Here is a 25,368-nt window from a genome sequence, read left to right as displayed (position 1 = left end):
TGATTTTTATCACAAAGAAAAGTAGAACATGTGGAGGTTTCTGCTCAGATTAAATTTTCCTTGTCTTCTCTTACTCTTTCAGCCATTTCCGTCACAGACGAGAGTCCCTGTCGGAGGACCTACTGTGGACGGGGTCGGCAGTGTGTGCTGATGGCAGAAACTGGCCGCGCTGAGTGCGTTTGCCAGGAAAAATGTCGCCCCTCGTTTGTGCCGGTGTGTGGCTCAGACGGCAGGTTCTACGAGAACCACTGCGAGGTTTACCGCACCGCCTGCCTGGAAAGGAGACGGATCTATGTGGTGCACAGCAAGGACTGCTTCTTCAAAGGTACTATTCTACTGCCACACTGATCTGCCAACACTGCAGAAGGCTCCTACACACTGCAGCATAGACTTTGTTCAACATGTTGTTACACACTGACTGACAAGGCATTTGCTGGCATACTTTGTTGGTACTTGCAGTTAATAAATTGAGAGATCTATATGTCATGCTCTTGTTATTAGTGCAGGTGGTTGTCAAAAGTAAGACCCTATTTCCTACAAACATCCCAAAGACAATGCTGCTTTTAGCCCTCCCTGGCACTGCACCAGGTGTGTTGGATTTGATTATTTATTTTTGCTCTTGGCTGCTAAGAAAAATGCTTGAAGTAGTTTTTATTTTTTATTTTATTTAATTTTATTTTTTTGCCAGTCTCTTTCATTTTTGTCACCATCTGCTATGGCTTAATAACTCTGAAAGCCTTTCATTTGAGCTGTATTTGAGGCACAGTGGTCTCACAGTGTTTTTGGCAGGCTCGAGGCAGAATTGGTGGTTCTTGTTCGTCACGACAGTTTTTCTAAAAATGATGCGTAGTTAACATGGCACGTTGTATACAGTACAGCACTCGTATAAATGCCATGAAACACCTTGTCAATGAACATATATCCATGTTGATTTGATATAAGAAATGGTTGAGTTTGTGCACTTGTGAAAAATTGGTAACCAGGCTTAATGAGATGATGTTAAGGACATTGCCTCTTTTGCTACTGACACTATGTGAGATATTTTTTGGTGGCACTACATTAATTTCACGTTGGCACAGTAGTGTGGTGGTTAGCACTGTAGCCTCCCAGGCAGAACCTTGTAATTTGGAACATGTCTGCTTACTGGGGCTTACAGGTGTTCAAGAGTTTGCATGTTCTCTCCATGCAAGCATGAGCTTTCTCCGGGCACTTTTCTCCCTCAGTCCAAAGCCATGTAGTTAGATCAGTGGGTGATGAAGGAATGAATGGTATCTTTTTGACCATGAAGCATACAGTATTGTGCCCATTTCCCAGAGATCAGGTTCTCTAGACAATTAATATTTGCAGACAGTCACTGTATATGAGGTCACTTCTCATTTGACGTTTTTAAAGCGACAAGATGATCACAGTGCTGCTGCACAGTGGGGGGCTGTTTGTTTTTCATGTCTGACTGCTACAGGTAACACTTTGATGCTTTTTGTGAGTGAAAATTGCCCCCAGATGATGATCGAATACCTGTGGGGCATACTTTTGAGAATTTTGAAGGCTGCAGTGGGGCTTTGACTTTAGTTTGATGTTGACAGATTTAAACAGAAATAGAGTTGTACAGACAGACAAAGCAATTGTTTGGTAACACGTTTCCCCTCTGTCAAGCTCCAGTCACAGGAATCAATCACGGTGGAAACCACACAGTTTCCGTCACGTATTCAATCACAATAAAAGAATGAAATTATTTCCCGTTTGGCACTAAAGCCCGTGGCTCAGGGTCAAGTTTCTCAGAGAAATGATAGCTAAGCACTGACCCCGGCGCTGAGACAGTAAGCATTTTTATCAGATGCTGTATTTCTCTGCTATGGTGTCCTCCACTCCTATAATCACTCTCCTTTCAGTTTACGTCAGCATACTTACTTGGCAGTTGGTCCTAGTCACAAACGCTGGCGTCTCAATCATTTATACTGGCACTTAAAAATTGATTTAGTGATTAGTCAAACTGAAAATTTTATGGTCAGTTTTTGTTCAGAAGGTGAACATTATTAGAACGGTGTGCCGATGTCATTACTGGGTTTGTGTTGCTGTGAATACAGCCAAGAATCTGTGTTCTATAATAGTTCGTTTGCACATATAAATTGATATATGTAACACACCAAATCTGAACATCTTAAACTCTGTTGTACCATCTCTGCTTCATCAAACTGCTGGCACTCACAAGTCAGCACCAGGTTACTGTAGATCACCAGTTCTCTATAGTGAATCATTTTACTGAGAAAAACGGAATTCTCAGCACAAACAGCCACCATTTCTATGCAACTAGTCAGATTTTGGCATTATTATGTCAATTAAAAGGTACCAGAGCTAAGTAAAAGTTCAGTCAGACAGGGTTTACAACCCCAATTCCCAGAAAGTTGGGAAAATGTGAAAACGGAATTAAAAAATAATGCAGTGATTTCTCATTCTCTTCTCATCAACCAAATATTTTATTCATATTAGAACATAAACAACATATGAGAAGTTGAGATATTTTACCATTTCATGGAAAATATGATCTCATTTTGAATTTGATGGCAGCAACACATCTCAAAAAAGTTGGACGAGGCTAAAGCTGTAACACAAATGTAAGTTAAAGCTGTGTCATGCTAAGAAGAAGCTGGATGTGAACACGAACCAGAAATGATGCCTTGTTCTCTGGGCCAAAGCTCATTTAAAATGGTCTGAGGAAAAATAAAAAACTGTTCTGTGGTCAGATGAATCAAAATTTTTTGGAAACCATGGACAGACTAAAGAAGAGAGGGATCATGCAGCTTGTTATCAGTGGACAGTTCAAAAGCCAGCACCTCTGATGGTCTGGGGGGGCATTAGTGCCTATGGTGTGGGCAGCTTACGCATCTGGAAAGGCTCCATCAATGCTGAAAAGGACACAGAGGTTTAAGAGCAACATGTGCTCCCATCCAGAAGACGTCTCTTTCAGGGAAGACCTTGAATATTTAAACAAGACAAGGACATGCTGCATCCACCACAACAGCATGGCTTTGCAGGAGAAGAGTCCAGGTGCTGAAACGGTCCGTCTGCAGTGCAGAACTTTCACCAATAGAAAACATTTGGCACATCATAACACAAAAAAATCTAACAATAAAGGCCCAGGACTGTTGAGCAGCTAGAATCCTGCATCAAACAAGAATGGGACAACGTTCCTCTCCTTAAACTCCAGCAACTGGTCTCCTCACTTCCCAGATGTTTACAGACAGTGGTTAAAAGGAGAGGGGATGTTACACACTGGTAATCACCCTCACCCTCTTCCAACTTTTTTGCGATGTGTTGCTGCCATCAAATTCCTAATGAGCTAATATTTTCCCAGAAATGGTAAAGTTTCTATTGTTTTATGATTTGCAAATCATTACATTCCGTTTTTATTTACATTTTACACATTGTACCACCTTTTTTGGACTTTGGATTGTACAGTGATAAACATAGATTGTTTGGAAGTGATGGCTGTCACCTTAAAATCGCTTGCATCGCCTGCTCCTTACGTTTCCTTTTTCAGGATGGACAAGCATAAAACTGCTCTTATAATCCCTCAAGGTGTAGATGTAAAAAGGGAAAGTAAATCTATAGTTATTTATGGTTTAATGTCATGCTCAAAAACACAGACACACATACACAAACAAACATGGCATCTAGTAGTTTTAGTGGTATCACATTAGGGAGGGGAAAGATTCTTGGCAGACACCACCATGCATGGCTAATCCACATTAGGGACGTTCAGTCGGCACATTAGGCTTAAACTCGAGGTGTAAATGCGACCCACTAGGAGACAGAAAATGCTGGAAATCTTTCAGATGTCACGGGAATCGTGTGTGTGTGTGTCTTTGTGCGTCAGGTGCAATAATTACTTCCCACGTACAAAGACATTATTGGAAGACAGGTCTCTCAGTGCTGGGCTAGAGTTATTATTCACAATTATCATTTATTAGTATAAGCAGCAGAGGAGCTGGAGAGATCTCTGCTTGCTTGTTTGTGTACACATTTTGCTTTGTTACCCGGCATCCTTACTGTCTCACTTTTCACTTAAAAGTCCTTTAAAACAACCATTCGTCTTTGAAGCCTGTCAAAGTCCTTGAAACACTAGTATGGGCTGCTGCAGAATGAGCAGCCTTAATGGGATTTTGTCATTAGCGCATGGATGGTGTTTAGGAATTTTATACATACAGTAGTATTTTACTTAGCATGAGCTCCAGTACTTGAATATATTATTATAAAGTAAGTCAACTTACAAAAAGACTAGAAGATCTATCTGCCACTGTTAATGCACTGGCAAAGCACAGCAGTATTGCAAGGAGAACGTTTCTGTTCTGTGTTGTTTCTCTTCTAAACAAATTGAATAAAAAGTAGGCAGAACTAAAGTTTCTCTATATTTCTGAATCCTCTTCTCTCACACCAACTAACTTCATGTCCTCTCTCACCACATCCATAAAAAAGACCTCCTGCCTGATTTCCAACCTCAGCATCCTTCTACCGATATATTCACAGTTTCTCCTCTGAACATGTCATAACCACCTCAATCTGGCCTCTCTGACTTTATCTCCAACACATCTAACATGAACTGTCCCTCTGATGTCCTCATTCAAGTACTTAAAGTCCTGCACCTTCTTCACCTCTGCTCCCTGTGACCTCACCGTTTCACCTGGCTCCCTCTCATTCACACACATGTATTCTGTCTTACTGCGGCTAAGCTTCATTCCTCTGTTTTCCACAGCAGACCTCCACCTCTCTAGATTCTCCTCCACCTGCTCCCTGCTCTCACTACAAATCACAATGTCATCTGCAAACATCATAGTCCATGGAGATTCCTGTCTAACCTCATCTGTCAGCCTGTCCATCACCAGAGCAAACAAGAAGGTGTCCAGGGCTGATCCCTGATGCAGATCCACCTCCACCGTCACACATACAGCACACCTCACCACTTTCTTACAGCTCTCATACATGTCCTACACCCCACTAAGGGCGACCTTGGTGCCGGTCCCGAGCCCGGATAAAATGTGAAGGTTGTAGCACGAAGGGCGTCTGGCATAAAAACAAGTCAAATCAACGTGCAGAACATGTTCTGCTGTGGCGACATCTGAAGGGACAAGCCGAAAGTCGCTGACCTTTTATGCTGTGTTGTATGCAAAGTATTGGTAGGGGGAGTGTAGTCTGTCAGATTACAACGTCAGCATGAGATGTCGTCCACCTTGGTGAAAGTTCTGCACTGCAGACGGACCATTTCAGCACCTGGACTCTTCTCCTGCAAAGCCATGCTGTTGTGGTGGATGCAGCATGTCCTTGTCTTGTTTAAATATTCAAGGTCTTCCCTGAAAGAGACGTCTTCTGGATGGGAGCACATGTTGCTCTTAAACCTCTGTGTTCTTTTCAGCATTGATGGAGCCTTTCCAGATGTGTAAGCTGCCCACACCATAGGCACTAATGCCCCCCCAGACCATCAGAGGTGCTGGCTTTTGAACTGTCCACTGATAACAAGCTGCATGATCCCTCTCTTCTTTAGTCTGTCCATGGTTTCCAAAAAATTTTGATTCATCTGACCTTGCTAGCTTTCCACCTGGTCTCCTGGACACGCAGTATATCCCCCTCTCTTATTTGCATCATGCCAACCAGCTTTGTAGCTTTCCCTGTCACAGTCCCAACGTTTGGCTCTTTTGGTAATTTAGCTTTTAAATTTGATAAACCTAAAAGCTCTGCTGTGAAAGCCAGTTTCCTTCAGCTTAGGGCTATGACCAAAGTTGCTGTCTCAAATTTGGCAAGGAAATATGCATGCTACCACAATAATCCATCATATATGGATTATTATGATTTTTCTGTGCACGGCCAGTTCAAAGCTCCGGAACCACGTTTTGATTGTGCTGACCTTCCTTCACTAGTTTCCACTTACAAAGTGAAAGGTTCTGTTTATTCATTAAGCTCTGAGTTGGCACACAACAATCACCAGCACCTCTGTCACTGTTCCACCAGCAGGTCATTCAGGACATCTGACCAAATGTCATTTTATGCTATAAGGCAACTTTGTCTTTGTTAATGCCCCAAAACTGCAGAATGGCATCATCACTCAGACTTTACTCGATGGAACATAATTTTCTAAGCAAAAAGCCAAGTCATGTATCAGAATCTTGAATAAATGACACACGGTGGACTATGTGCAACTTGTCTCATGCATTGTTCATAATTTTGATGTTTTTTAATATATACATTACATGATACTGTACATGTTTAGTTTTTGTTTTTTCGGAAAGTGTACATTTTTAATTAAGAGAGAACAGTCATCCTCTGGTATTATGTTTTTAGTAAAACATTTCTTCAGGCAGGGTGAAGAAACAAGGAGAAACAGTTTAATGGTGTAAACTACTATAGACCTTCTCAGACAAACATATTTACAGAGGTGAAGGAATCTACCACTCAGCTATCTGTTCATATGCCCATATTCTCCTTGATCCAGCTTGAAGGAGCTAGTAGACTGTTCTTGAGCTGGTAGCACTGGTGCATTTTAAAGTGTTTGGCAATGGATTGGTTTGTGACAGGCAGGAGAGGTGATTGCATACAGTATATGGTAAAAAGGATCACTATAAACCTCTGCCGTCGGCTCTTTGTTCTGGCCTGTCACTAGCTTCAATGTGTTTACATTCAGTCAGTTAAGCGGATTTTTTATTTTTTATTTTCCCCCCAATTCACGAAGAGCACGCATCATAATAACATTGGAAGAAGAAGAAATACTTAAAATGTCATATCACCAAGTAAATAGATAACTAACACTGTAGTAAAAGAGACTCAACAGTGACAGGAACCCTAACAGCAGAAAGGTGTTTTTATAATTTTATTTTTTTCAATAAGTTGAAATCCATTTTCTGTGCAGCACTTTTAAGATTACTCTGAGCTGTCTTAAGCCATCCCCTCCACAAACACTCTGCTGAAGAATAAGCACAGAAATGACTTGTCTAACAAAAGATAAAGCCGTCATGAATGGTAAATTGATAAACACCCTCACATTTAAAATATTTGACCCACAGTGTCTTCAGGAGACAGGTCAATAAAAAAGACTGATAGGCCAGCAACACTCAAGCCTATTAACCCATTTAGATTCTAATTGCCAAAAGTCATAAAATAGGTTTCTTCGAGGCTGCTGCTCCTTTTCTCCATGTGAAAAATGACATCCCCTCTCACCAAATAACTTCTAAATAATAACACTAATGCCTTTTAACAGAGAGGCAGTGTCACCCATTCGGTTTCTTCTTTTTTTTCCCCCTCCTTAGACACATCCAAGCATCTGTGTGCTATAGTTCATAGCCATAGATTTTCTTTCTTGTGGAAATATTAGGCCAAATTGATTCACGTGACAACAGAAACACGTTAAAACCTCTGATGGTATGAGCTTATTTCTTAAAATTAGATTGGAGTAGCAGATTGGAACAATACAAACTGAAACAGTTGAGTTTCAGTTTCTCTCTCTCTCTGTCTCTGTATAAAGGGAGCATTGTGCATTGATTAACTAGCAAGTTATGGACGGTCTTTTGCTCCACCACTGTTCTAATTAGTGAAATTAGCGTAACATGCATTGAAGTTTTCTCTCCCCTCTCTCTGCTGTGCATTGAGCTGAAAGCTGACCCTCATGTGACCCAGGCTTTGATTGCAGCCTTATCTGTGTTGCACTGTGTGAAAAAGAAATAACAGTTGATTAATGACTTTTATCTTCCTGATGAGTAGGAAGGTCCTACTGAAGCAAAGCAGTTTAAAGAGCCATCTGTTTCCGCTGTGTTTTGTATCGCCCTCGGCAAGGGGGTCTTTAATGCATCCTGCAGTGACCACTTCATTAGGGACAAGTGTCCCATTGGTGTTTCTGGGTTGCCTTTGACTTCCAGATCAGACAGGTGAAGCATTGCCATCCACCAGACAGAAATTAGTTTCCCCAGGGTCACAGGGAGGGGAGCTTCAGGTAGTAGTGAGAATAGTGGAGTCATACAGTGATGGTTTGTTGGACAACTTGCATGGCTGGCTCTAAGATGAAGTTGCCACTTGGACCAGCCACTGAAGCCTAATGTGAGCGAATAATGCACAGAAATGAGGCTCGGTCATGGACGCATGCCCTATGCTTGAGTGAGGACGCAATTCAATAAGAAATGTTGGCCTCCTGAACTCATAAAACAAAGCAATGTCTGCTTGCAGTCCAATGTCACAGGTGTCATATCTGTAACCAGTCCAACCAGAGATTTCTCAGATTTCTATTGTGACCCTTCTCCTGACCTCTAGAGTTGAAACCTACTGCATTACGCAACAACAAACACACCAGGTACATTGCTCTTGACATTGTGAACTCCTTTTATTTCCCTTCCTTTAAAGCATCCATCATCCGTCTAGGTTTTCCATGTGCCTCCATTCAATACTCACCTCGAACGTTTTAATTACTCGTTATCATCGTTGCTCATTCAAGGGCAGATGTGGTCATTGCATTACCCATCAAAGCCCACCCCCCCCCTTATCATTTCTCCACCCTCTCTGCAGCCTGTAACATCATTCCGCCATCCATCTTTTTGCTCGCTAGCCCTCTGCCTCCTCCTGTGACTGAGGCCATTAACTCAGTCACACAAACACATGGTTCTTGTAAGCAGGAGTGACTTTAGTGTGAGCTCCAGTTCTTCAGTTTTTAGCTTCGTACACAGAAGCTGGGTGGGATCAGATACATTTAATGGTGACCAATATAACATTTTTCTTGTTCATAACTGTTTTTCTTGGAGGATTTAAATTTTGTGTGCTTATGTGCATACTGAAAGCTTACTGAAGCTTCCATATATGATTGGAGAGCTGCTCATTTATAAATATGAAATGCAAACTTGTTTCTTATAAGTTTGCATATATAAGGCAAATATATATTCAGTCTATACCTGACGCATTTTTATCTGGGCTCAGGACCGGCACCAGGGTCACACTTGGTGGCTGGGTGGGGCTACAACTGCCGGGGTAGGATTCAAACCCGCTGCTTTCTGCATGAAAAGCATGACTAGAAATTATTATTTTACAAACAAAGACCAAAATATATTAGTTTTTTTCTCCTCTTAAAAATTATTGGCATTATACATTGTCTCAAGTGAGCTCCTTGACTAGATTGTTTTTGGATGTGTAGAGGTTATTCACCTCACTTTATGTTTGCTTATTATGTGATTAAGCCTTATGTGATTTTTGTATTATATATAATAATAATAATATTAATTATGCATCATGTTACTTTATCCTGATTATTTTGGCAGCACCTTGTTAAGCAAATACCATCCAGCTCTACATCAAAATGACACATTTTACAAATGCTCACAATTTAACTAAACAGTTTCAGCAGGGGTTTAAAGTTGTCTGGGTCACACAACACAGCACTGGATCAAAAGTTGCCATTCGGCTCTCTGTTAGGTTAATAAGGACTAAAACCAGCCTGAGCTTCCAGGTGCAACACGTTCTGCACACACAATCCAAACACACCTAACACCCTCCAGGCGTCCCCTGACAGCCCTTTATTTGTTACAGTGGGCTTACTAACGAGCAGTCCACCTCTCACCATCTTTCTTTTCATGTTCTCCCTTCCCAACACCTTCCTCCTCATTCTCCCTCTCCACTAGTCACGTGGGTCTTACCTCATTATGTTGATTTCCTCCCCACAGATTCATTATGGTAGAAGCATTTGCTGTATGAAATAGATGCCCTGTCCCAGATAGAGATGTCCCCTGGTCCGGCTCTGGTCCCCTGCCTCATAAACATCAGTCTCTCCTATGAAAATAGAAAGCTCTATTTGGCCATGCAGATCTCCTGCTGTTGTGGTAGTGGTCAAGGATACTGCACCAAAAGCACTGTCAGCTATGGATAAAGCAACAGCTTGCATGTGGAAACAGGTTACTTATTAAGGTATTTAGACATAGTGAAGAGTAGATTTCTGATTTTACGTGGCGTTTTCGGCAGCAATAAATAAACAGTAAGACATTAAATTAGAACTGTTTACTTCCTAATCGTAAGACACAAGTTTGCATTTTGCATTTGGTTTCTTGGAGGGAATATTGTCACATTGTTTACATCATCCCACTTCTGCTGCCCTTATTAACTAATAAGATTTGTGTGGTAGTGCAGCTTTGAAGGCCCTGAAATTGCCGCCAGCTGGCTGTCATTGAGCATTTACAGCTGTCCAGCTCATGTGAGTTTTGTGGTGCATCCAGTGCTTTTGGCTCTAAGCAGACTTTGGTGTGAGAGAGCACAGTCCGACTGTGAACCAATGATTTATTTACCTTGTTGCTGCTCACAAACTACATTTGGGATCCACCTCTTCCTTTGCTCTTCTACGATCACATGACCACCCCCTGATAAGCCGGTCCAAAGCGAAGTGAAATAGCGTTACACCTTTTTGTCAAAGAGAAATTTATTAGCTATGTTTTTTTTTTTTTTTTTTTAATGTTTTAAGTTTTTGGTGGCGTTTTTGGATTACGAATGCATCCTGCTGACTAGTTGTTTATGTATATTATTGCTTTAACGTCCACATGTAAAACCCAAATATTCCTATTACTTCTAGAGTCTCTCTAATTAGGCAGAACAGTTTTACAAAATGTGGAAGAAAAAAAAACACCTGGGAATCACATTTCCTATCACTACATTTTAAATTTCACCAGCTTCCCCACAAACAAACGACTCAAAGGGCAACAGAATAAAGACCAAATCTTGTTTGGGATCCTTTGTCATCATTTGGTTAAACAAACTTATGCTGGTGACTGTAATCAGTTAGCAATCTATGCAGAGTGATGGAAAAGAAAGTGTTTACACTCCTTCTGTTTTCAGTCCAGTCCATTTTAGAGAAGTGCGAATGCCTTATAGACATGGTTGAACAAGCAGCATTTTTAGTGTTTTGTCTTCCTAAAATTGCAGAAGCCTTTTAGTTTTTCTTGACCCAGAATCACTTCCAAGTCAGTTTTCCTTCTCTGTGCATACTTTTTCTTTTTCTCTCGGCTTGATAATATACACTAGCAAAACACACATGCACAGCAAATTACACGCACTCGCATGAATGAAGACACACCACTTCTGTCATGACAAAAGCTAAATAATCTCTTCTGAAAGAGAGTGTTTATTCTTGCCTAAGAGATTTTGACATGCTTGTCACAACAGTGCCATTGCCTATCACTTTGCCTTTTCAGTGGTGAGCTGTGCAAAGCGGCACCACAATGGGTGTCTTGGATCGTCTGCACAGCTTCAGCTTTTGACGCGTGTTGCCCAGCTGGGCACATATCACTTAACTGATAATTGAAATATGAGGATGGAGTAAAAGTTTCATATTTCCAGTAGCATTCGGGATTCAGATTTCTGCATTTCTGAGCCGGTCTCTCTAACACACACGCACACACACTATTGTGTAAGTAAATAACAGTAAGTAAATGTTGACTTTGTTCAGGGGAAGCCATCTTGGCAGTGCGTCTTGTCTCTTGGTGAGTTAACAGGTGGTACTGCATCATATTTGGCGCTCTTCAGCTACATGTGCTGCTTTTATTATCCTTCATAACACCACTTTTTAAAGGCTGTTGGCAAATGACTCTGAACAACTGAGATATTAGAAAGTGACAAATGAATACATTTGGCCCATCCCCTTCATTTCACAATTCCTTCATCAGTTTAATCGCTGCATAATGGGAAATTACACATGCTTGCCAGTGCTTTTGGACCCAACTTTAAAAACTTTAGTTATCAGATGTTTTTATCAAAGCTAGGATCTAATTACTAACAAGTGAGATTATTCACATCTTGCACTGCAGTAGCATTTAGACAGCAATCAACTAATGCATTTGCTGTTTGCCAGGCAACTCTTAACTCTATATTAAACTGCCTTTTACATGAGATGGAAACACAGTGCTCTCTCTTGGTCACCATGCATCTCTATTTCCTTCCCTCTGCCCCCCCATTGCTTTTAGATCACTTTCCTCTGCTCTATCTTTCACCCTCATTTCTCTCTCTCGCTACGCCCCCAATGTGGTGCAGATGGGGATTTGAGTGACTCTGTCAAGCTTCTCTCTACATTCCCCAGTCTGTGTTAAATTGGTTCAGAGCTTAAGTAGAGTGTGAGCCTGCAAAAATAAAAAAATAAAACATACAAGCATCACCTCGAGGCAAAGTGACCCTGGGTATAGAGGAGGGGGGGGGGCTTACTGTATGTCCCGGACCAAAACACCCTCACAAGCCTCTGGATCTGAACTAACTTAATACAACCATTCATGCCTTTTTCTCTATAACAGCATCTTTAAAGATCTTTCCTCTTACATTTTTTTATTTAAACCATAATTACTTGTGTACAGAAAATGTAGTTCCTGACATTGGATCCTGACATTTTTGCACTGCATTATGAATATACAGTAACTGCCTGGAGCCCCAACTAAGAAGGCACTGTGCTGTAGCTTAAATGATGATGTTTAAAGTGCTTTTTTAGGCCTTCAGAAATCAGATACAGCCCAGTAATGTTAATACTAAAACTGTAGCTATTGAGAAGAACTACACAGAGATTTGATGCAACTCTCTTAACAGTTGTCACCAGCAGAAATAAGAGCAGTCACCTTGATGCGTAGCTTTGCGTATTGTTGTTCTCCATTTCAAACTTTTTAATGTCTCTGCCAAAAAGTTTTTTTTTCCTGATTATCAATGTAATTATATTTGCTGAAATGCGTCAGTTCACCTATGAATTAAGCTTTTTTTCCCCCAAACTACTATAAGCAAAAAATAAGAATATATTAATTTACAAGAATGCCGTATAATCAGGACATTAATTTTATAGTATACCGGGACTCTTCCAAATATATGATTTTAGCCTGCCTTACATCTTCTTATGCACTTAGTAATTATTGGGTGATTTGGTTTGTAATATTGAAGAAGCACTGTTGGCACTTTTAATGCACGGCATGGCTCATTTGCTTTTATGCCTTGTGCTAGGGCGTAGGTTATCACACAGGGAGTGAAGCTAAATGACACCCAATCACTCTCAAGTTTAGCTAAATGGGGTAAATTTTTTTAGGTTCCCTTGCTAAGCTCAACAGTCACATCTTGCTCAGCCCCTTAGTTTCCCCCTGATCTTGCTGGGAATAGATATCTGAACAATTCCTTCACTGTCCTGTATAATATGAGCTGTCAGATTATATATTTCCACTCTGCCGGCTTGACAGTTTGACCAGAGGGCAAAGAACGAGCCCATATTGACAACTTGTGCAGCTCAGTGTGCTGTAGCAACTGATTTGCCAACTCTGCAGCTGACTGACTGACTGCCCAGCATCTCACATAGACCTCTGTTTGACCAAGGCACTTGAACTACTTAAACTTAAAACGACCACCACATGAATAAAAATGTCAAGTTCCAAAATATCTTGTATCTCAAATTTTGAAAAAAAGAAACCAGCGTCAATGTTTTTACAAACCTCTGGCTGTGGTAAAGTCTGTTTTGGAGATTGTTTTACTGGTTGTTAAAATGCAGTGTCTCCTTTTTTGACAAAGGTCACTCTGCTAATATGAATAGTTTATTTATCGGCCCACGCTATGATAGCACGACATCAGAGGTCACCTATCATAAATGTCTTTATTTCGCATTGGCTGTGGCCAGCGTACAGCGGTTCTGAGTTGCTGACGTGAGCAGCATGTGTGTATATTAACAGTTAAAATATACTCACTGCATATGGAAACGTGGGGTAGCATTCACATGTTTTTGTAGTAGCAAGCATTTTCTTTTTTGCACATATTTCAGTTATTCCATACCATCAACATGAGAAGCCACTGTAGCTTCAATATATTGAGTGACACTGTGCCCTTGGGGCTCATTATTAGCAAGTACAGCATCTCAGTGCCACGGGGCCTGTTTGCATCATCGAGTCACTATTCTACCATAAGTCGCTGACTGTGTAAAGTGCTGTAATTCTAGGACCCAATGGGAGTTACAACACGGACAGCAACCTCGGAAGTCATCAGTCCGTGTTATTGTTTTTAAGCTCCTCCCACGTGACTTTCTGAGTACAGAAGCAGTATGGACGAATGCTGCTGACCTTTTTGTTTTAGCACTTTAAATGCTACAGGTGTCACTGACGCCAGCTCAACCATTATCTTTCTCTTGTGGTTACTTTTTTTTTCTGATAATGTCCAGGATTCACAATAACAAGATGGCAGCACGTCGCCAGAACGGAACACGTCGGTCTCTACGCCCGATTAGCCTTTGTGTGTTTGTGTGAGCTTGACTGTTTTACTGGGGCATTTTTTTTCTCTGCCACTTACCAAAATGTCCGTTGCTTACTCGGATCTAATACGATGCATTTTCATCCTTGCTGCCTACTTTGGAAGTCATTTGCTCCATTGCTGCCTGGCACCTTTTTAAAAACCAGAGTACCTCATCTCTATGCCTGGTGTGGCCGAAGGGTGTGTTGGACGTTGCCATTTGCCTAGCCAAGTATCGACCGGATCAGAATGTCTTTGCTTTTTGCTGCACTATGTCTCCTCTGTGTTCTCAGTGACTGCAAAGCCCCCGGTGCAACCCTGTATCCCCCATCCACCTGGCAGGGGAACACTCGTACAGTGAACTTACCTTGTTTTTTTTTCATCTTTGGTAATGACCATCATTAATGTCAATTAACATTTGAAATGCCAAGATTGTATAATATTACTATTTTATTTTTTTGACATACACCGGCAGTATGCTTTATAATATGCTAACACTCCCTTTCTGTGAAAATAGACAAGGTCATTGAATTTCTCATATCTCCCAAATCCCTAAATTTCCTTCTAGCTTTTTATTAATGTCGGAAGAATAAACAATAGAGGTTCTTATTCAAACAGTATCAACAACAGCAGTCCTTCTGTCAAAATGTAAGATGGAGAGACTCGATGGATCTTTTTATCCAGTTCATTCTTCAATAAAATAATACTACTTGTACAATATAAAGTTAGGGTGATTTAAAATTGTGTTAATTTGTTGAAGACCTGTGTAAGGCTGCTGTAATACCACTCACCTTGTATTGTCCAAATGATGAGCATTCTTTATGTGACATTAGATATTTAGTTTGTGGTGAAGTGTGATCCCTGGCCTCGCTTATTATCATGCAAAACAGTTGCATTATTCAAGTGCACTGCGTGGCAATGTGAGATCTTTTCAGTGACGGATACTATTTCATGAATTAGTCACTCCACTTCAAGTGAATTACTTACAACTGGTCGGAAGGCGAGGGTTGCTTATTACTCACGATGCTAATGCTGTAATTTGTTTGCTTCTCTCCTCTCACTGCTCACTCATCTGCATTCATTTTCTACATTTTAAGCGTTTGTTTCTGCAAATGATTTGCAGGCTTTGTGTCTCACTAAAAGGATGTTTCACTGAACATTTGTCCGCTCAAATAGTCAAACCCGTGACCTTACTGTATTAAGTGACTCTTTAATCATTAAATGAGTGCTGCTGTTCAACACCGTTCACTGCGGAACGGTTAGTTTGCAACAGAAGCTTAGTTAAGCCCTAACACATACCAGCATGCCTATTTGTGTGTGTGTGCGTGCACATTTGATTAATGGCTGAACTGCTAATTGGCATCATTACCATTTCTTGAAAATATGGCCTACTTATAGTGCAGGAAGGCCGTTAATGCAATCCCTAGTTTTAATGAGGAATGTTTGTAGTCTTCATAAACCATGTGAAGAACCTATTACTATGACCTTTTTTTTCTTTTTCTTTTTTTGCAGGATTATCAAAGTCTGAAATTAAACTGCTTGTTTTCCCAGGTGCTGCTTCACCTCCTTTAAATGAAATTCTTAATTGGTTATTGTGGTTGGTTATTAGAGAATGTAGTAATACAAAGAGCATTCAATAAATATTTATATATTAATATATTATGATATTTAAGCTTTTATAGTGCATGGAAATATACTAGCAGAATACTAACAAAGTCTATAATTTTGAAATTAAAATTAATTGTAATATATTTCAGTATTAGTGATAGCCCCAGAAGGTCCTTCAGCCTAAACTCCCATGTACAGCCCAAATTCAAAAAAGTTGGGGCAATGTGTAAAACCTAAATAAAAGCAGAATGCAATGATTTGCAAATCGCATCAACCCACATTTTATGAGATGTTGAAACTGAGACATTTTACCATTTCATGGAAAATATTAGCTCATTCTGAATTTGATGGCAGCAACACATTTCCAAAAAGTTGGAACAGGCTGATGTTTATCAGTGTGTAACATCCCCTCTTCTTCTAACAACGGTCTGTAAATGTCTGGGAAGTGAGGAGACCAGTTGCTGGAGATAAGGAGACAAATGTTTTCCCATTCGTGTCTGATGCAGGATTCTAGCTGCTCAACAGTCCTGGGCTTTTGTTGCTGGGTTTTTTGCTTCATGATGTGAAAGTTCTGCACTGCAGGCAGATTCAACACCTGGACTCTTCTCCTGCAAAGCCACGCTGTTGTGGTGGATGCAGCATGTCCTTGTCTTGTTGAAATATTCAAGGTCTTCCCTGAAAGAGACGTTGTCTGGATGGGAGCACATGTTGCATTAAAACCTCTGTGTCCTTTTCAGCATTGATGGAGCCTTTCCAGATGTGTATGCTGACCACACCATAGGCACTAATGCCCCCCCAGACCATCAGAGGTGCTGTGTTTTGAACTGTCAGCGGATAAGAAGCTGGATGGTCCCTCTCCTCTTTAGTCCACAGGACACCGCGTCAATAGTTTTCAAAAAGAATTTAAATTTTTGATTTATCTGACGACAGAACAGTTTTCCATTTTGCCTCAGGCCACTTTAAATGAACTTTGGCCCAGAGAACATTGTGTCATTTCTGGATTGTGTCTGTTGCCTATTTTCAATGCAGTGCTAACTGAGGACCCGAAGATCACACTCATCCAGTTTTCACAATTTTACGTATAGGAACATTTTTCTGACATTGTTCCACAATTTAGAGGTGCAGTTTGTCATAGATTGGTGAACCTCTGCCCACCTCTATATTTGAGAGGCTCTGCCTTTCTGAAATGCTCCTTTTATACCCAGTGTTGTTACTGTTACCAATTAACCTAATTAGTTGTCAAATGCTCCTCTATTTTTTCGGGATTTGTGGCAATTACTTTCCCAGCTTTTTGTTGCCCCTCTTCCAACTTTGAGATGTGTTGCTGCCATCAAAATGAGCTGATATTATGCTACAGTGTCTCAGTTTTAACGTCTACGATGTTGTTTATGTTCTATTGTGAATAAAATATTGATGATTGATGAGATTTGCAGATTGTTGCATTCTGTTTTTATTTACATTTTACACATTGTCACAATTCTTTTTTAAAATTCGGGTTGTCCATAGTTTGTCCTTCCCATTCCGTTTGATCCACAGGGCCATATATTGACAGTGCCCCCTTGCCAGGAGGTGTCTGATGAAATTGCAACACTCTTTTTCAGTATGAGCACTTAAACGCTATATGAAAACTGCACAAACAAAGCAGGTTGGTTTATGCACAAAGAGCCATGATTTCATGCTTCAACTACATACGTAATGTACATATTATCCCATATATTAGGTATCTGTATCACGTACATAACCTTGTCACTGTTTCAAATTTTTTCACCCCAGACTCATTCTTCAGTCTCCTGTGGGGAAAAATCCCTTGCTTTCCACCCAAACACTAAACCTGACCTCCTTCCTTAGAAGACGTTGTGACTCTACTACGTTTTTAGTAGAGGTGCTTCATTCTTTGGATGTTTTCTACTGCCGGTACATGCAGCCTGTACAGCTGTATTTTATAGGATGGGTTTGGTAGCTCAGTGTTCTGGTTTTAAGTGATAATATGACTTTAATAACTATCAATAATAGTTTTGAAAAAACAAAATATAAACACCAGGTTTGAGAAGTTAAAATTATCCTTTTTTTCCCTAAATCTACACAGCACATCATGAACCCTACAGTATTTAGCAGTCCTGTGTCATACAGTACATTCTACCAAACCTTGTTTAACATTCTTTTGCTCTTATTTTAAATCCGTATTCATTGTTTGTTGTAATCTTAGACGATGGATAGCAACTCCCCTGGCATTAGATAACAGAAACTCTTGTGAGACTATTGAGTTCTGAAATGAACTCTACAGCAGCACTTTAAGTTTTTAATGGTCCTCTTATCAAGTTATATGTAGTCATATCCATTGTGGCGAGAGCTGGTGTCTCCTATCTTATCTGAGCGAGACATATTATTTTATTCCTCTCAGCGTCTGTCTTGTGTTCTGTGTGTAAGCTCACGTTCTTAGGCAGAGAGGATGATAATTGAAATCCTGAGTGGCAGGTCACTTTCATAGTAAACAAACACTGCATACTTTAGCTTCAGTAATTGCTTTTGAAGAGTGGATACATCACTAGTCTGGAACAACTGCAAACACACTTGCATAAATGCACACACACTAAACACACATGGGGAAAAAAAAAAATCCCAAATGCAGCTCTTTCCTGCAGGTTCATTTGCAATGGAACACTGCACTAGTGGTTGGACTGGGAGATTCTGTGACAGGGCAAATGCACTTTTCCTCCTTTGACTCACACACACACACACACACACACACACACACACACACACACACACACACTGCTGTCTAGGCCCCAGAGCTCACCGACTGACTTCCATGTCTGCCTTCATTTCCAGCACACACGGAACAACGGCACAACCATCCCTGCAGCTAAACATGAGTCTCTCTCTGTCTTCACTCATGTGTCCCTGGAGCCTCAGCCTAGCTCTCCAAGCCGTCCACTTTTTCTTCTCCTTTACCCCTTGCTCCTCTCCGTTATCATCCTCTCTTCCTCATTATTCTCTCTTTCTGTCCTCATTTAGTTATTCACTCATCCACTTCATTCTCCATCTCAGAGGCCCCATCCGGCTCATCTATGTTCTCCCCTTATTCTATTGCTCTCTGCCCACCCATTCTTTTCTCAACGCTTTTTGCTTTTTTCGGGGAAGGGTCTTAGATCACAAATTACCTATGAATCCAACATCAGTGGTCATGTAGGAACATTGGTAAGAAGTCAATGGTTTGTTTCTTTATGCATTCTGGGTCTGTCTTCCTCCTGAACCATTTGAAACAGGCCTCAGTGCAACACTACTTATTCAGCAAAATAGAATTTTGCTCTAACCAAATGAGGTTGTTTCTGCCTAGAGAACAGCTCTCCCACCAAGAAATGTGTGTATTACTAAAACTTAAATCTGTCCCAAGATATCTGTTTTCCTTTGATTTTTTTTTTTTTTTCTCCTCTCCTGTTTTGCATTGAGTCTCTCTCGTAGCTTTCTACCTACTAACTCTCATTCTTTTATTAACTCTCTGCTCCTAATCTTCGGTATTTTAGCAGTAAACCTTGATGATTACAGCGTTAATTAAAGATGGTAATTTTCTTTTTCCTGACTTAATTGTTCTTTTCTCTAATTTACTCTCTTCCTTATTCTGATGCCCTGAAGCTCATTGTAGTCGGTCAGTGCATTGAGTTCTCCCTCTTTTCCCTGTGTTGCAACTGTGCTTGATATGAATATGCCACTGCCACATCCCAATCAGTAAACCAATGAGCCTGCAGTAATCTAACACAAAAAGGCACTTTCCCTCTCCTGAGCTTTGTGACAGTGATTCAGGCCACTGCATTGCTTTACCAAATGGTTCTCGGCGGCATTACCAGAGTACTGATATTAACCTCAAATATTAGCATTTTATTTAGTTATTATACCAAATGTGAATATACGTGTGAACTTGAGAGGTCAAACACTTTGCATTTTGTGTGTGTTTTGTGTGAATTTAGAAATGGTTTTGGTTATGGACTCACTGTCCTTCTGAGCTTTGTCATTTCGACAATTCTATAAGGCTGCATCTTCTGAATAAACCAGCTAATAGCTTCAGTAGTTGTCTTTAACCTGAATTAGTTAGGGGCCAGTTGGCTGTAAAATTCAATGCTAAGATTAAATATATTTGCCTTTATATTTGTTGCTAGTCTTTTGTTATTTTAATAGGAGCAAACTAGTGCCATTAAATTACTAGAGAGGCTTGTTATGTTAGAGTGTGTTTGATAAGACTGCAAATTGCTAATGTAATATTAAGCAGTGTCAACAACACTAGAGAGTCAAAGTAGGTAACGGTGTAGGTAGGTCAAGGCAGGTTGCTCTGTACAAAGTATTTAATTGTTATCTTGGTTGCATCAGCAGGGGAGCTGTGACTCTGCCACTGAGTCAGGATTGATGCTTCAAAAGCACTCAATTAATTGAAGCCCATTATCAATAACAGACGGTGAATCATCCCTTAGATGTTCTCTGATTTAATTTGGCAACACCAAAGGATCAACAGTGTTAATTAGAGACTCGCAACAAGGCAGGGGCATCAGAAATAAATGTAAGCATCTGGTATGATTAATTTATCACATACTAAATGACAACTTCATACGTTCTTACTCACTCAGTGGTCTGTGACAGAGGCTTAAATGAGCAATTCATATCACATTAACAGGTATTATATTTGATGTCTCTCTCAAAGGAGCACACATGAGAGACATGACGAGACATGAAGTCCTCACAAAATGAGGTGATGACGTCATCTAATCTGAGGCCAGTTAAATGTTTGCACTGACTTTGTGTGATATGGATTAATCTTAACTGGCACTGTGCTTAAACAGGAACTTGCAGCCAGCACAAATAAACCTACATATACTTTTACATATTAATGCTTGCACACGCTTGCACAAGTACACACATTTTTTCTAATGCGATTACCTTGTCAGGCATTTATAGACCCATTTAATCTACCAGCAAGAACCATGCACCATTCCATATATTTGTGTTGTATTCCAATTAAACCTGGGCTGTGGACAAACTTAATTTTCTAAACCAATTACTCTGGTAGGGGATAAAATTCTGAAGCAACCTTTAAACAACCTTTCCTCACTGAAATCTCTAAATAAACAAAGTAAAACCCAGATTAACAAATCCGGTAAGCCTGGTCACATGGCATCATGATTTCAGTAAACTGCTGTTGACACTTGTCAGATTTATGTGTGTGGGAAGTGTAGCTATGCCTGTTAGTTAGTGACCTCTTTGTCTTAGTCTAAACTTCTAATAAAGGGAAAACTAAGTGCTCTCCAGGCTACGTATCTGTCACTGCTCGGTGAAACACTGAGCACAGTGGATCAGTGGATACATCTTATCCTGCGCTTACATTGCCTGGATAAGAGTGAGATTGGAATAATTTGGGGAGCTTCTTGGTGATGTGTGTGTTTGTAGTAGAAGTCAATATTTCAGTGTCAGCAGATGCAGTTTGCCCAGTAGTCGTAGGGAGATGGTGCAGATGTTCACATTCCAACAGCAAACTGACTTGCTATACCTTTTCCGCAGTATCTAAAATTTTATAAATGAACAATTGTACACTCTTGTTAAAATTGTCAGGAAAATTGCAGTCCTGTCATAGAACGTTAGTAAAATCATAATTACTTAAATTATACTCTCACTGTACTAATAAGAAAGTATTTCTTATATATGAAAAAAAGCCCTGCCTGAATTGCAGATTTCAGGGCACTGTGATTCTTCTGTGATTAAGACTCCCCCAAAATTCAATCTCCTAACACATCACCACTTCTGTAGAGAGCCTGCAGAGGCCATTTAGCTCCAGGCCTTTGATCAGCTAAGCCAAGAGCATCCTAAAATCCAGCCTTTGACTGCTGTTGGACCCCCTTCTAGAGATGCCTAGGCTCATGCTGTGGCTCCCCTGCTGGTGTGAACTATAGATCCGCTGACTGGCAGATCCTGAGTTCTCCCTTCATAGGATAAAAGTGGTTATTAATGTGCACATGAATCTTGACTTGTGGGCTTCATACATTTTTCAAAACAGCACTATGTTCCTTAATTCTCCTCCTTGTGAAAATGCCATTGCCAGTAGGGGTTGTTAGTGTGGGAGTGTTTGTGACTTTACCAAATCTGTCAACATCACCATCATCTGCAAGATTTGCTCACTCTCTGAAGACTAGCTAATAAAATGCATATTCTTAAACTAAGACTGTGGACAAGTGGGATAGTAATGCAATTTAACTTTGGTTGAAATATAGATGCAGTTTTGGGGAAAGGTGTACTAAATAATAAATGGCTCACTGACAACTTTGTACAGCTACCTGTACAACAAGAAATGGATTATAGTGTTAAAGAATTCTAAATCAAAGATTCCAAAATTAAACAGCTTTTGTTAATCTTGTGAAAATGCCATTGCCAGTAGGGGTTGTTAGTGTGGGAGTGTTTGTGACTTTACCAAATCTGTCAACATCACCATCATCTGCAAGATTTGCTCACTCTCTGAAGACTAGCTAATAAAATGCATATTCTTAAACTAAGACTGTGGACAAGTGGGATAGTAATGCAATTTAACTTTGGTTGAAATATAGATGCAGTTTTGGGGAAAGGTGTACTAAATAATAAATGGCTCACTGACAACTTTGTACAGCTACCTGTACAACAAGAAATGGATTATAGTGTTAAAGAATTCTAAATCAAAGATTCCAAAATTAAACAGCTCTTTTCTATGGAGGCAACAGAGCTTTTTCACAACAATCTAATGACTGTTACTGGTCATTGTTGTTTTATTAATGGTAAGATCTTGTAATAGACTGTAGTGAAGTAGGAGCTGAGCCTGAAAAGCTGAATAATTACCAGTATAATAATCTTTCAATCATGTCTGGACGTGAGCTTAACTGTAGGTAGAAAGACAAAGTGAGCTTCCTTTAGTTAGTCTGGGCTCACTCTTAGTACCACTGCTTCTTTGAATTGAACCAAAACAAAGCAAAAACACGTTAACTACTCAGAAAAGCATAGGAAAATGCATTACTGCTTCACTGGTCGTTAACCACAAGTCATAGCTGTCATGACAGTAATTACATAGAATTACTAGAGTTGCTATGCTGTATGCAGATGGAGACTTTAAGGGCGATGATAAATGGGTTGTCTGCTTGTGAAGATACTGCCAACCTGCCCATTTACTACTTTGTGTTTGCTGTGTGTTTGTGTTTGCTGGCCATGCAGATCTGACAGTGGTGATTTTTCCAACAAAATTAGTAAGAAATCTAGTAAAATAGGTAGTGAAATAATAAGTCATATTATTGCATCCCCTAATCTCTTTGGGTAACCTCTGAGCAGCATTAGTATCATTTTAGGTGTAATCTTAGCTCGTTCTTCATAGCATACAGGTCTACAGGATTGCTTGGGCATCTGCCATGTAGTCTTCTTCCTATCTATCTGTAGGTTATTTAATTATATTTAAAGCTGGAGACCATTATAAATTCTTTTTCAAGCATCCTGGAGTTGACTTTGCATTGGGCTTTGGATCATTTTCTTGAAGGATCCACTACCTCCTCATTTTTAGCTTTTTTTTTTTTTTTTTTACTAAAAGTAGGCTGTGGACTTCCAGGTCAGGTCCTCTGCTGTTTACTTTGTTTTTCTTTGTAGCTCTCGAGCAAGTTTCCCTGTGCCTCTTTCTGTTATTTTTCTGACCTTCCACCTCTTGGAGGAGTCCACATTTTAACTGGTATTGCTGAACGCTTTGAAATATTTGTATTTCTTTTCCAGCTTTATGAAAGCTTACCATTTTCATTTTGAGGTCTTTTTCTTGCTTTCAGCTTATTCAAGACTGCCCCTGGCGATTTAATCACTCGCAAGTTTAAAGTGCAAGTCTAATTTACGCACCTGGTTGTCACACATCAAGCATTAAGTCTTGAAGTTAATGCTTGAAGATCAGACACCTGATTTTACCTGTTGAAGGTAATTACCTAGAGGGATTGTCAAGAGGTATCCAAATGTTTACGCTCATAATTTTCATTATTTCAGTATAACTTTCTGAATGATTAAGAAACATTTGTACCAGCTGAATGTGCATTACATATCATGTTGATGGGGGACAAAAACACTTTGTTTTACAAATATTTGCCATTTCGGCGTAAGGGAATCAAAATCTTTACACTAAACTAAAACCCCCCAGCTAATTTTTGTCACTACCACAATAACAACAAATTAGCTTAATAGCAAGTGTGCAGATAAATTAAAGATGAAGTGAAAGAACCTTTCCTCAAGGTCTCAGTGTACTTTGTATATTTTGTTCAACAGAAAGAACCCGTCGACGGGCCTTCAATTAAAGACAGTAACATGATATCTCAGCATCATAACCAACAAGACCATGACTATATGAGTAGAATAATCATTTTCACATTATATGGGAATCCTAGCATAACCTGTATTTACAATTTTTGCTAAGAGAAGTCTGAACACCTGTGGGTACTATTGCACATGCCTTTACTCCTGCATTACCCCCCCCCCCCCCCCCCCCCAAAAAGCCTCAATTATTACAAAAGGCCAAGCTTGTCATTACATAAGAAATGTTAATTTCCCCTCTGAAATGGCAAATTACTGTATGAAAGATTGCATTTAAAATGGTAATTTATCAGGGCCGTGAGACGAAGGGAGAGATGGAAGAAAAATGGAAAGAGCAATAGCGTAAGTGTGTTAACCATGTAAGACATGCCAGAGAAGTTTAATCCATTTCTCCAATGAAGATCAAATAGATTGTATTTAAACTCTGCAATGTAAGCAATTTCTTAAGGCAGTAAAAATTAAAAATAGAAAGGACAAAATGTTGCTGTGTGAAATCCATATAAAGAATTTATCACCCAACTTTATCATTTAGTTTTCAGCCAACTTTCTGGTCTTAACTTAGATCAAGACATATCTAGTTCAGTCTGTCTTTGCAGGATTCTTGAGCATTGGTGTAATATGTAATATGTAAGTCGGCCCCTGTGTTGTGTGTTTGAAGATCCCTGTGGAAGAGCCCGATACATAAGGCTTTAGATTATCTCTGGCCAATTCCTTTCAATACAGTAGGTTATAAAACAGCCAACCGAACAAACATTTTCTTTCAAAAATGTTAGGGCCCCAGATTTACTGTTCCAGACACAGAGAAATGACCTCTTACGCTTGCCATGCTGGGCTACTGTATCTGTTTGTCCCCTAACTGGGAGGGGGGGACTGAAGAACCATATTGCAGAGTAAGATGTGACCTACTCAACAAAAGCCCTTAGGTCCACATGTGGAGCCTCGCTTGACACCAGAAACCTATAAGAGAATAGTGACTTTAGGTCTCACAGCATGAAGGGGCACCTTTTGCAGACCAGTGCCCACACTGAATAATGTGAAGTCTCTAGATGAGTGTTTTTTTGAGACTTTTTCTAAAGTCTTTATCATACTTTTGGAGGCTGGTTTGGCAGTCATCCTTTACCTCAGGCTACTCATGAGTTCTGTCTTTCTTTATTTAAAACTGACCAAATGTTTGCTTTTGATCTG

The 25,368-nt window shown here is 40.0% G+C and overlaps 1 protein-coding gene across 1 annotated transcript in view; it reads left to right on the top strand.

Moving 5' to 3' along the window:
• fstl4 (follistatin-like 4) overlaps positions 1-25,368 on the top strand; it is a 186,505-nt gene that overhangs the window by 74,340 nt on the left and 86,797 nt on the right. Inside the window, exon 4 of the mRNA XM_067492346.1 lies at positions 83-325. Within this exon, the coding sequence (XP_067348447.1) occupies positions 83-325 (243 nt within the window). The remainder of the gene's footprint in view (positions 1-82; positions 326-25,368) is intronic.

This window comes from Channa argus, chromosome 22 (assembly GCF_033026475.1).
Source record: "Channa argus isolate prfri chromosome 22, Channa argus male v1.0, whole genome shotgun sequence".
NCBI lineage: Eukaryota > Metazoa > Chordata > Actinopteri > Anabantiformes > Channidae > Channa > Channa argus.
This window is presented reverse-complemented; position numbering and strand designations above follow the sequence as displayed.